The following is a 12137-nucleotide window of genomic DNA, read 5'->3' on the forward strand; positions in this document are numbered from 1 at the left end:
CTGGCACTAAATACCACACCCGCGGCCCCAGGGGTTCCCCCAGCAGGACAGCTGGCAGTGAGGGCCTAGAGGCTTTTCCTTATCAGGCAGCACGTGCAGAACAAACACCACCCTGACCCCTCCCCTCCTCCCCCCTTCCCACTGACTGTGCTGCACCCCAGACCCCCAACCTTAGGCCACCTCCTCTAACAGACTTCACCTTCCCAATACTTAAATATTTTTTATTTCTCATGCACTAGGAAAGAAGGCTCGTACAAAATACTGTATCTCACGGCGAACACTTCAGGCCAGAACCCTGCACAAGGAGGCTGGCTGGAATCCAGGTGTGGGCAGAGCTCTGGGCGTCACCCTGGGGCTCCCCACCTCCCAGGGCTGATGGCAGATTCGGCCCCCTTCCAGCTGCAGGAGCCCCCGGGACAGCCCGGAGCAACCACCCCCTCACACAGAGAAACGAGGAGCTGACACCACAAGTGGAGCAGGCGGGGAGTGGACGGAAAAGACAGTGGCTCTGCAGCGGTGTGGTCCTACACTTCCAGGCCAATGCATCCTCACAGACCAGGAGGTCCAGGACTGGCACCGAGCCTTGAGCCTGGCATGGGGGCACAGGCCCATCTGATCGCCCCTCTGCCATATACACAGGACAGGGGCCCGAGCTCAGATTTGTCCAGGCTGGACCCCAAAGGCTAAAGGGAGCAACCCCGCCCCCACAATGTTCACAAGTCCCTGTGGACACCGTAGACTCCGACAGGCCAAAGCCACCGACAAAGCCACCTGAGACCACAATGATGGCACAGCAGGCTCCCAGGCACAGCTCTCGGTGGGGTGGCCCAGGGACAGAACTGGTCAGAGACATGCGAGACAGAAACAAAACAGAGACATGCAGCAACTGTGGCAGAATAGGAGGGTCTGAGAACAGCAGGTGGCCATAGGGCTGGGATGGATCAGGCTCCACTCAGGGTCGGCTCACTGAGGCCCTGGGCTCATGGCGACACCCGCCTCCTCCGGGATGGTCTCCAGCATCTCACTCTGGACGGCCTGCGTGATGAGCGCCAGCTCCTGGCACAGAGTCTCGTAGCGGTACCCCACACGGATGTCTGGCACGTTGGTGCGCCGGATGTCATTGCCCTCAGGACCCTCCTTGGTGTAGTTGGGGCCCAGCCAGTGGCTCTTTACCTGCAGGAGGTGTTGGGGGTAGGAAGGGGGTGGTCACAGGACCAAACAGCCCACCAAACCAATTCCTGGGTACCCCCTCTCCCTGCCCCCCACAATGTAGAGGCCATGTGAAGGTGCATGCGGGAGGATGCCTACCTTGTGGGAGAAGCCACTCATGAGCACGCTGTTGCGGGCCAGCTCACACATGTCACAGGAGCTCAGCTTCCACACCTGTGTGGCAATGCTGTACTCTTCCATCAGCGGCTCCTGCAGAGGCCAGGATCCCTGAGACCAGAACAGGGGCAGGCCCTGGCCCCGCCAGCCCACCCTCTCTCCCTCCCCTGGGGGCTTGCTTTGTGGCCAGCCACATTCCACCTACAGGGGTGGGATGGCAGCAACCCATAGAGCCCCAGGAGGCTGCCTACTGGCTCTGACCTTAGTAAAGTGGAACTGCAGTGGGTCGTCTGTGGACAGTGAGACCATGAGGCCACGGGACAGGTACTCAGGCAGTGGGTTCCGATGGTAGCTAAGGAAGAGGCTGTTGTTGCTGAGTGGGGACATGGCGATGCCAATCTGCGCCAAGTAGTACAGGTACTGCAGGACAGGGGCCTGGGCAGGCGGGAAGGAGGGACCCTTGTCAGGCAGCCCGTGGGTGATGCTGGGAGCCAGGATGAAGGCAGGGAAGGGAGGGAGTCCAGGCTGAGTCCAGTGTGCAAAGGGCGAGTGACTGCCAGGAGCCGAGGAGCTGGGGTGGTGGGTAGGAAGCACACTCATTGTCCTGGGGAGGAGACGCCCCAGCTCTGGGCTGGAAGGCAAGCAGCTGCACGGGATGGGAGGTGCAGGCCCTGACCTTGCGCAGAAGCAGCCCGTGGGAGATGTTCTCGGCCAGCATGAAGGCTGACACCAGGTGGTGGATGGGCCCGGCCTCCCCGCAGTGCGGCCTCAGCACAAACGTGTGGAAGCCCCGCTGCCTGGAGAGCATGAAGCACAGGGTCAGCTCTGGGCTCCCCTGAGCCCCTAAGCCGCCCACAACCTTGCCGCTGCCTCTGCCCCAGCACACGCATGCTCTCCCACCAGTGACTGGGGACCTGGGATGAGGGGTGGAGCCCCAAGGACAGAGAAGAAGCCCATCTAGGATGAGGACAGGGGACCACATGTGGGTCAGGACTCTGGTGTCAAGGTCTATCAGGAATGAGTGAGCATGCATGCATGGCAAGCTGAGGCTCAGCACCAGACAGTGCAAGCACCTGCGCAGGTGGTTCAAGGTGGCCATGTTGGCGAAGGTGTAGTACAGGTAGTAGGCATACGGCGGGTTGTCCTCCTCCGTCCAGGCCTCAGGGAGGGGGCTTTCCATGTTAAAGACGTGATTCTCAGGCTTGGACTCGTCATCCACGCTGTCAAAACCATCCACCTGGCACAGGATCGCATGGTCAGGTCCAGCTCCATGCCAGGGCCCAAGGCTGGCTGTCCACCCCACACATAGCACCACTCCCGGTGCCAGCCACTCACGTGCTCCAAGAAGAGGTGCAGCTCTGGGTGGCTTGCTGGGTGCACTGTGGCCTCAAACAACGGCAGGAAGATGTTTTCCAGCATCTCCTGGAAGTTGGCCAGCTGGCCCTTGGTCCGGTAGACATCACTGCAACAAGATATGGCGCACAGGTGTGTGTGAGCCAGTGCCAGTGAGGGTCAGAGCCCCATCAGAGGGCGCAGAAGCCCGTCTGCATCACACAGGAGTGATCTCCCCACTTGGGGACAGCTTGGGGTGGGGGGTAAGCCACTCCGAGGCTCCTTCCCTCATGCTCAAATGAGCGAGGCTAGGACGGGGAGGCCCAGCCAGGCCTGGAGGGCAGGAGGCAGCTCCTGGGCCTGGATCATGGTGGTCCCCACGAGCCCTCCCAGTCCTGGACACTCACAAGAGGCGGGGCACCTGCACGAGCCAGCGCACATTGGGGGAGTGCACGCGGTGCATTACGGCCCACCGTGCCAGCTTGTCCCACTCGTCTCGTGAGCGCCCGTAGATGGAGAGCCGCAGCTCTGCGTTCTGGTATTTGCTCTCCTCCAGGTCCGACATCACCTCCTAAACGCGTGTGGAGTGGCAGGTCACCTCCAGCTCCCCGGTCTGAGCACCCGATGTACCCACCAGACTCCCAGCTCAGCACCGGGGCCTGTCCTCTCCTTACCTTGATGATATGAGCAAAATACTTCCCAGACACCCTGTTGTCAGTCTTGATAAAAATCTCTCGGAGGACAGACTCCCCAATGGGATTGTACTTGGCATTGAACTTGTCAAAGCGATGGAACGTATTCCGGTCCTAAAGGAGAGAGGGGGCAGGCTCTGACACTCACATCTCTCTGCCCCCAGCCCAGCCCAACACACTAATCCAGCCCCTCAGGTCAGCCCGCCCTGGGACCCACCGCGTGAACATCGAGCGTGTCCACGCTCAGGTCGTAGGCCGTGAGGTTCATGCTCTCGAAGACCTCCCGCAGCGTCTGCTCGCGGCCCTGCTCCACGTGCACGATCTCCTCCAGGTGCCGCTTCATTGCCCGCTTGATGAAACGTAGCAGGTGCTTCTGGTTCATGCAGGATGAGGCATGGATGTGTGTGTCCACCTGGGGAAGGAGGGAAGAGAAACCACTGGGTCCACCAAAGGCCAGGAAGGCATGGAGCACAGCCAGAGGATGCAGGAGGACTGTCCCCATGAGATGCTGCATGGGGGGTCCTCAACCCTGGACAAGGAGGCTGCACGGAGGGGCAGGCGGCAGGGAGGGGGCCCACCTTGCGGATGTTGTAGAAATCACGATGTGGCACTTTCTTCTGGGCGGCCAGCTCCTTCATCTCATTGAGTAGCACATGCATCTGGAACTTGGAGCTCAGGTACTGCAGCCGGCGGTAGCAGAATGACTTGCTGGACCAGAGAACAAGGCAAGGACTGCAGCTCTGAACCCCAGGCAGCAGAGCCCCAGGGGAGGGGCTGCCAAGAGGGCTACAGACTGAGGCACATGTGTGGGGCTCAGGGGTGGGCGGAACCAGGGCCTTGAGGACCGGGGCTGGGGGCAGTCTGTAAGGGGGAGGGACTCACATGGGGCCATTGATGATCAGGGCCATTAACACGTTGACATCAGCGACAAACTCCTGCAGGTCAGGGTAGGGCAGCTCCACCTCTGGGCAACTGGCATACAAGGGTAACTTGGGTTAAGAGAAGCCAGTCAGGCCCCGGGATCCCTCCCAAATCTGTACAGTTCCCACAACCAGCACCATTCCCCCACCACAGCATCCTGCCTGCCCTTCTTACTGCTCATCTGGATCCTTGCGGGTATAGACATGAACCACGCCACGCACCATGCGCAGGCCTAAGCCCAGGTCGCCAGGCATGGTGCTGGGCTCACAGCGCTCATAGGGATGCTGCTCCAGAGCAGGAGGGTGCACGGGGGCATCTGCAGGTGGGGAAAGGGCAGCATCAGGGCCAGGATCCCTCAGGTCACCAGCCCCCCAGCCCAGAGGGCCCTGTCAAGGGTGCAGGAGAGCGAAGGCCACAGCAGAACAGCCCCCCTACTCCCAATCCCCCAGGATGACTACGGGAGCCTGGCCTGGGTGTCAGAAGCAGGCAGGGCTGAGCCAGCTGCACGGGACTCTTGGCTCAGGGAAGCCCAGAACAGGGCACATGGGGTGGTAGGAGGCAAGGACAGGGGTCCCACCAGCAGAAACAGGGGTATCGGGGCCCTGCTCGTAGGTGCGCGTCTCCAGGGGCTTCTCGGCGAGCTGCTGCAAGTAGCGGCGGGTGGTGGGGCAGAAGCTCTGCAGTGACAGCGCCATGTACTTCTCCCTGATGAAGAGCGCCCGCACCACACTCTTGGCTGCATCCAGCAGGTCTGTGAATGGCACCTGGAGCCCACCACACCAGCTCACTCACAGCTCCCCTACTTTCCCCAAAGCCTTACACCGGACCTCATGCTCTGCCCACCCCCCGCAGGGCCCGACCCTTCCCACCACAGGGTGAATGAATACCTCTATCACTCCAGAGAATACCCAGTGGCTCCTGGTCAGCCTCTACACTACCCCCACCCTCGGCCTCCCAGGTACCCTGGCCTGTAACTCACCCCACACTTTTCCTCCCCAGAAATGGTGACCCGCTGAAATTCCCGCTCCAGCATCACATCACGCTCCCGCAGGCCCCGGTCACCCTGCCCCTCACTCTGCTCCTTGTAGAGCCTAGAGGGAAGGGCGGGCAGTGGTGTCAGTGGGGGAGCCAGGGGCCACCACCATAGCGGGTGTCAGCTGCGGAGCGGCCCCCTCCCATGCCCCTTAGCCCTCCTCACTGCAGGTCTGAGTCACTGTCCGTTTTCAGGAAATCTTGCTTGGCTCGAAGCAGGATGTCCGGCTCCAGCCTTGAGGATAAGGAGAGGAGAGATCAGAGATGGCCAGGGAGGGGCCCACATGGTGCTGGTTGCTGCAAACCTGTTGTCCCAGCACATTCTGCAGGCAGAATTGCAGAGACCTATGCTAACTCCCACCATGTCATCCAGGCTCAAACCTGACCTGGAGGTCTGGCAGCCTGAGTCCCAAGAGTGCAGGAAAACAGAACTGATCCCAACACAGCTTCCTGAGCACCTCAGAGAGAGCCAGGGCATGGGGAAGGCAGGGCGGGGGGGGCAGGGGGCGGAGAGGGAGGGGGCTCACTTGACATCCTGGCTGATCTGGCGCTCCAGCCTCTGCCGTCGCTCCTCCAGCTGCTCAATGGGGCTCTCCTCCGGGAACTCGTAGGGGGCGCTGCGGAGCTCGCTCTCAGCCAGCGAGCGGGTGAACAGTTCCTGGGAGAGCAGACCTGGTCAGCACCCCTCAGCCCTGCAGGGACACAGGGCACCTGGGAGAGGCCAAGGACCAGGGAGGGAAGGAGGGAGAGCAAGCACAGGCTGAGGCACAGGGGCGGGGGAGCGAGGGACACAGGAGTGGCGGATACCTCGGCGATCTCCTTGCATTTGCCATCCATGGATGTGCGCAGGTCCAGCGGGAAGTGCTTAAGGCAGGGGGCAGGGCCCGGCAGGGAGCGAGCTGACTGCAGCGGAGGCGCCCCCAGACTACCCCGAGCCTCTGTAGAGACAGGGATGCCAAGGGTTCATGGGGTACAGGGGCAGGGCCTGAGTGGCCCCCAGAGACCCCCAGCTCCTGCCCATCCCAGGCCAGTGCCAGAAGTGGGCCATTCCTCCACAGAGGCTGAGGGAGGCCAAGGAACCAGTCCCTGTGGCTTCCTAAGCCGCACTCAGTGAGGGGGAGCACCTGAGCCTATAAGACACAACAAACAGATTCATTCACTACCAAAGGACAGACCTGAGAATTTAGGCACAGATGCACACGCAGGCCAACACACATGCAAAAACATCCAGACGCACATACACAGGGACACACAGCAGCACTCCCTAAGGGCCAGGGCTTTGCACCAGAGGGCCCTCGCTGACCCAGCTCACAGCTGCTCTGGATTAGCAGTGCTTCCCCCCAGGGGGGCAGAGCACGGCCATGCCAACCTGGGGAGCAGCCCTCAAGGGATAGGCAACAGATGACTTGGTTGGTAGGGGAGCCCTGCCTCCTCCCTAGGACACCACAGGGCTGCCAAGATGCAGCCAGCCCAGCCTGTACCTCCCACTGCTGGCTGCTCCTCCAAAGGGAGCTGCCACAAACAAGTGAGTGCCACTCAGAAGACCCAGGATCTGGGCCAGAGGCCCCAGGAGGGTCCCTGGGGAAGGGAGGAACTCAAGCCACAGCCCTTCTCCATCAAGGCCAGAACCCATCATCTGCGCCACCAGCAGGCTCATCACACTAGGGGCCTCGAACCTGCCTCCTTGAGGGGCTGCTCAAGCTCCCTGTTCACCCCAAGTGACCCCCTTCCCTGGGCTCAGCAGCCGCAGGTCCCTAGGAGGAAGCTCTATACACCCCACCTTAACCCCCACCCCATCCCCAGCTCTCCTTCCAGCACCTTCCTTTCCCTCCAGTTTGCTTAAGAACAAACTAGAGGCTGTGCCCAGGTAACTTGCATTAAAGTCTCCTGGGCCCATTTCCCAGTCCTCCAGGTCTGGTCCTCAGACTGGACAAAGGGAAGAGGGAGGTGCCTTGTCCCAGATTCAGAATCCACCCCCTGCTTACTCTGCTCCCTGCCTGACCCTACCTGCAGTCCAGGCAGTCTGGCCAGCAGCCCCGTGCCCCTGGCCTGCCTGTTGGTACACTGAAGCTTCAACCAGTCCCCCAGGACGGCCAAGGGGCCGGCATGGGCTGTACCAAGTGCAGCTGCAGGCAGGGGAGACCAACCCCGGGACAGCCAGGAACAACCGGCTGAGGAGGGGGATTCAGGGTAGCCTGGAAATCGAGAGAAGGAGCATCTGAAATGGGAGGTAAGAGGAACTCCTGGACCAAAGTGGGCCTTAACCTCTGCAGGGCCAGCCAGAGTCCAGCCGAACACAGGGCCCCCAGGGGAGATGCGGGGCAGGCTGATGGAGGCAGGCAGGCTGGCAGGGAGGGGCCAAGCCTCCTTAAAATCCACTGCCCTAGGGGACAGAGCATGGGCAGGACCCAGCTGGCCAAAGGGCAGGAGGGGAGAAAAGGAAGGGGAACAGCTAGTTGTTGTCTACAGCCATACTACCCTGAACGCACCCGATCTCGGAAGCTAAGCAGGGTCGGGCCTGGTTAGTACTTGGATGGGAGGAAGGGGAACAGCCCTGCTCCACTCCATACCAGTTTCCTCTGCCTGCTGGCCTTGCTGGACCCCACTGTGCTCTGGATCCTGACCACAGGGTCTCCCAGACGTGGCCTTAGCTGGAAAGAGAAGCCAGCTGGCAGCTGGACAAGTGGCCCAGTCCAGTTCCTGTGGTTCCCCATTGCTGCATGCCTCAAGGGCAGATGCTGTCACCCCACCCAAACCCAATCCCCACCCTGCTCCTGCCCCTGCCCCCGCCTTGGGGCCTCCAGCCTACTGGAAGAGTTCAGGAGCATGGAGACTGAACTCCACAGGACTCCCACATCATCCTGCTCCCACTCCCTAACAAGCTCTAGCTCTTGGACGCAGATTTCAAGTCCTGACTCTGAGCTGGGTGCGAAGTGGTCAGTCCCTGTCCAGCCTGGTGAGACTGGGTGAACCCAACCTGGGCCTGAACCCCAGGCTCCACTCACTCTCCACTGTGCACAGAGAGCAGGGAAAGGCAGCAGGGGTTCAGAACTCCACAGGCAAGGGGGCAGATAGGTGATTCTCTCTCTACTTGGAAGAGTACTGGAGAGGAAGCTGAGAATCAGCCCCCACCCAAGGGGCAAGGCCTTGGCTGGCTCAGAATTCTAACCCCTCTTCTGCCCTCCCCACCAGCAACTTCTCCCACACAGGGTCCCAGCGACTCCAAACCACTTCCCAGAGTCGGGTCACTGGTCACTCCTTGGGGACTGCAGCAACCCACAGTCCTAATCTCACCTTGGCCTCCCTAACAGGTGGCCTGGGCCTCCACATTAATGCAGAGGGGAGGGAGGAGCAAGGGGAAGGTGGATTAAGGGGACAGCTGTGCAGGGGTCACTGCAGGTGACCTGGCAGTAACCTCTGGCCAAGCCTAGGAGGCATAGCTGCCTGCAGGCCCCTTCTCGTGGGGCCTGGGGTAGGGGTTTATGCCCATGGCAATGCGCAGATGCACACTCCCCCAACTCACCCAGGGGAGTCCAGGATACCCTGTCTACCATCAGCAGGACTGCCTCAATGGACAGAGACGTGCCCAAGGCTATGACCCAAGACGCCAGATATCCCACCTCCCCCACAGACCCCATCTGACTACCCAAGGAGCTCCTGCTCAGCAATAAGGCACCCAGGACAGAGGGAGCAACGCCCCAGAAACACACAACTCCAGAATGCCCAGGCCTGGGCAGACACCCCCAGGATACCACAGACCTCAGATCAGGCACAACAAAACCCCACAGGATGTTGGAGCTAGACATAGCAACAGCTGGAGGAGGGGAAGCGTGACCCAGTGACCCAGGCAGGGGAGGGTCCTTCTTTAGGCAAGGGGTAGGGGGTAGGGGGCAGCAGACTGCAGGCAGGCACAGGCTTGGCAAGCACAGACCCAGTCATCTGCACCTCCTACAGATGCACACTGCGCACCACACCATCTGCTCCGAGCACTGCAGATGCCTACAGCTGGGGAGTGCAATCAGAAGGTGCAGAGGCCACACACAGCACCCTCAAAGACGCCCCACACCCCCAAGGAGGCTCACAACCCCATGACAGCATTGAACAAGCAGCAGAGGCCAGAGACCGCCATCTGAGATGCCCGTGTCAGAACCCCCTCCCCTAGAAGGTCATGCTAAATGTTGGGGAGCCCATAGAAAGAGGAACTGAAGTAGCCATGAGAGGAAGCAGGATAGAGACTCAGATCCCCACAGGGTGACCCATCCGTCAACCAGGCTGCCCCTCCACCCCTCTACTCCATTCAAGTACACGCCTCACATGCAGTCTTTGCCCATGTACAAGCCAACACGTGTGCACACACACCCACATCCACTCCTTGTTATGAACAACATCACCGACCATCCCTGACATGGAAACCTGTCATCCTCCCCCAACACCTCGCCTCCCTCCCTCCCCACTCCACTTCCAAGTCAGCCAGCCCCGGGAAGGGGCGGGCCCAGGCACCAACCACAGTGGTGGGGACAGGGGGATGAGACAAGCCCTTCTCCGAGGGGCCCGGGCTGGGGACGGTGGGTGAAGGGGCTGAGCCGGTGCCTGAGGAGAGCAAGCCCACACTCACCTGGCACTGCCGCAGAGACCTGCAGGCTGCCCCGCTTCTTAAAGGGACATTTGGCCTTGGACTTGCCTGGGCCAGATGGGTACGATGCCATGGCTGGAGCCACGGCGGCGACCGCAGCCGCGGCGGGGGAGTCGGAGCACCGGCTGGGGCCTGGCGCTGCCACATCCAACCCCTTCCTCCGCCCCGCCCCCAGCGGGAGTGACTGATGCAGGAAGCAGCGCCCCGCAGGCGGAAGAGGCCCTGGCCACGATTCCTGATGTTGTCTAGGCAACCTCGGCGAGGGGGGCCTCCATCCCTGCCCCTTAGCCCTCCCCTTCCCTCCGCGGTGACGAGTGACTGCCGGCGGCTGGGGAGAAGGGGACGGGGTGTGCAGAACGAGGGGGGGGGGGGAGCCTACAGCTCTCCACTAACCGCGCCATACACGCACACACTCAGCACCCCCCCCTTTTTCTTTTTTTTTTTTGCCAGTGCTCCAAAGCAAAGAAACCAAAGTCCAGGCTAGCGGTCCAGCTAGCCAGCCTGGGACAAACACGGACTCCCTCAACTCTCCGTAAATATATTACATATATTATTATATATGTGTGTGTGTGTGTATATAGCGCGCCCGAGGCGAGGCCCTCCTCCTGCGCTTCTCCACCTGATCCCCTTGCTCCAGGGGCAGCCCAGCTCGGGGAGGAGGGAGTGGAACGGAGAATCCCAGCCCGGGAGGGAGGGGCCTGGTCTTGGGAAAATTCCACGGTCCGGCAGAAGCGCCCTCCCAGGAAGCCAGGGGCGTGGGGAGGCAGGGCCTCGCCTGGGGTCTGCGCAGGAGACCACCGAGGGCCTCCTCCGACTTTGCCTCCGGTGCTCCAGCCCTCAGGCTCTGCTTCCCCGGGCCCCTTCAGAAGCAGCTGCCCCCTTCCCCAGATCCTGCCGGCTGGCGCCAGACCTCCCTCCCACCCCCCGTCACCCTTGCCACAGCACCTCTCTGCCCAGAGACCCTCACCCCTCCACCCTCAACACGTGTGCAACACACTTACCCGAAGCCATGCTGCCCGAATCCCGCGGCGCACTGGGGGAGCCGCCCGCGCGGGGCTGCACAGCGGGGAAGCCGGGGTCGTGAGGGAGGGGAGACGGGCTGGGGCCCACACCCCGGCCAAGTCGCTCCAGAGGACCGTGCCCTGGCACTGAGATGGCGAAAAGAAGGCAGGTTTGCTATTTCTTTTTCAATACTCTCCTGCCGGCTGCAGGCGAACCCCAACCGACCTAGGCGGACCAGCTGGCCTCGGGCGACCCCCGGCGTGCCGACCCTCCCTCCCCAGCCAACCGCGTACTGGAGAGGCAGGCAGTCCACGTGCTCCGGCGGCCAGCTGGACCCGGAAACTCGGCTAGCTTTCTCCCCACGCGCCTTGGCTCGGTAGGGGCCGGACTCGCCTGGCTGGCCCCGGGCGGCGGGAACACGCAACAGGTGCGACCCCACCTGAACCGCGCCGGCGCCGCGCCAGCCTCGGAAAGCCCCGCCCCCGCGAGGCCCCGCCCACACCGGGGCTCACCCCAGCGAGGCCCCGCCCACGCCTTTTCCGCTCTCCGCGGGCACCACGTGGGCGGCTCACAGCGCGGCGGGTCTGGCCTGGGCTCGAACCCGGGGCCAGGAGTGAGCGCCCCCTGCTTCCTCGTCTGTGAGGTGGCACGGAGTCCCCGGAGTTCTAGTGAGGGCTGCAGGGGCTGGCCTCAGCTGGCACAGGGCGGGCATAGCCAGGGCCCTGGTGAAGGGTCGCTGCGGTCCGGCCCCTCCAGCGTCGGCTTGCCCACCCCGTCGTCCGTCCGTCCGTTTCACTCCGGGGCAATGTGCCCTGCGGTCTGTCGTCCCCTCCCACGTGCATAGCAACTTGTCTTTCCTGGTACTGTTGTGCCGGATTTTGAAATCTCCAGAAAATCATTAAGTCTGAAGCCGGTGCTAAGGCATGAATGAAGGTGGTCTATTCAGGTTAGGCTAGGTTGCCCAGCCCCCTCCCACAGCCCTGCAGGGCTGGAGGGGGAGGGGCAGCCACAGCCTAGGCTGCTGCAGGATCAGCAGGGAGGGCAAAAGAGGAGAGAGAGCCCCCAGGTTGAACAGCCCAGGGTTCTGATACATTTCAGGCTATTAATTATACAGTCATGATCTAGCTTCTATTGGTGGGTTTAAAGCAAGCAACTTTCAATAAGTACAAATTGATGGGCTGTAGAGCAGTGAATCTTAT

General features: G+C 61.8%; 1 protein-coding gene across 4 annotated transcripts; it reads right to left on the reverse strand.

Annotated features, from left to right (window-relative positions):
• Positions 1 to 206: 206 nt before the first annotated feature.
• On the reverse strand, positions 207 to 11376 carry LOC121166494 (AMP deaminase 2). Of its 4 annotated transcripts, XM_040995650.1 has the most exons (19): positions 11232 to 11376; positions 10938 to 11084; positions 6111 to 6241; positions 5831 to 5961; positions 5470 to 5538; positions 5251 to 5362; positions 4849 to 5035; positions 4446 to 4587; positions 4233 to 4322; positions 3929 to 4058; positions 3568 to 3762; positions 3333 to 3464; positions 3066 to 3229; positions 2662 to 2788; positions 2400 to 2563; positions 2003 to 2123; positions 1588 to 1761; positions 1309 to 1419; positions 207 to 1173 (listed from the first exon to the last, which is right to left on the reverse strand). In XM_040995650.1, coding segments are annotated over exons 1-19 (2538 nt in total). In that variant the 5' UTR covers positions 11233 to 11376; the 3' UTR covers positions 207 to 963. The 4 variants fall into 4 exon arrangements, with proteins under 4 accessions (XP_040851584.1, XP_040851586.1, XP_040851585.1 ...); XM_040995652.1 differs by lacking the exons at positions 10938 to 11084; positions 11232 to 11376 and adding an exon at positions 9919 to 10079; XM_040995651.1 differs by lacking the exons at positions 10938 to 11084; positions 11232 to 11376 and adding an exon at positions 9919 to 10073 and having other exon boundaries at positions 1309 to 1484; positions 1578 to 1761.
• Positions 11377 to 12137: the final 761 nt, after the last annotated feature.

The sequence above is a fragment of the Ochotona curzoniae genome, unplaced genomic scaffold (assembly GCF_017591425.1).
Source record: "Ochotona curzoniae isolate NIBS_2020 unplaced genomic scaffold, NIBS_Ocur_1.0 patch144, whole genome shotgun sequence".
NCBI lineage: Eukaryota > Metazoa > Chordata > Mammalia > Lagomorpha > Ochotonidae > Ochotona > Ochotona curzoniae.

Bases quoted from the DNA above. Each gene is read 5' to 3' on its own strand.
- LOC121166494 (XM_040995651.1), bottom strand. From the start codon at position 10,009: ATGGCATCGTACCCATCTGGCCCAGGCAAGTCCAAGGCCAAATGTCCC. The intron at 4,588-4,848 runs GTGGGACCCCTG...CCCCACCTGCAG, and splicing joins CGATACCCCTGTTTCTGCTG to ATGCCCCCGTGCACCCTCCT. The intron at 1,485-1,577 runs GTAGGCAGCCTC...CAGGGGAGGGAG, and splicing joins CTTTACTAAGGTCAGAGCCA to AGAGGGTGGGCTGGCGGGGC.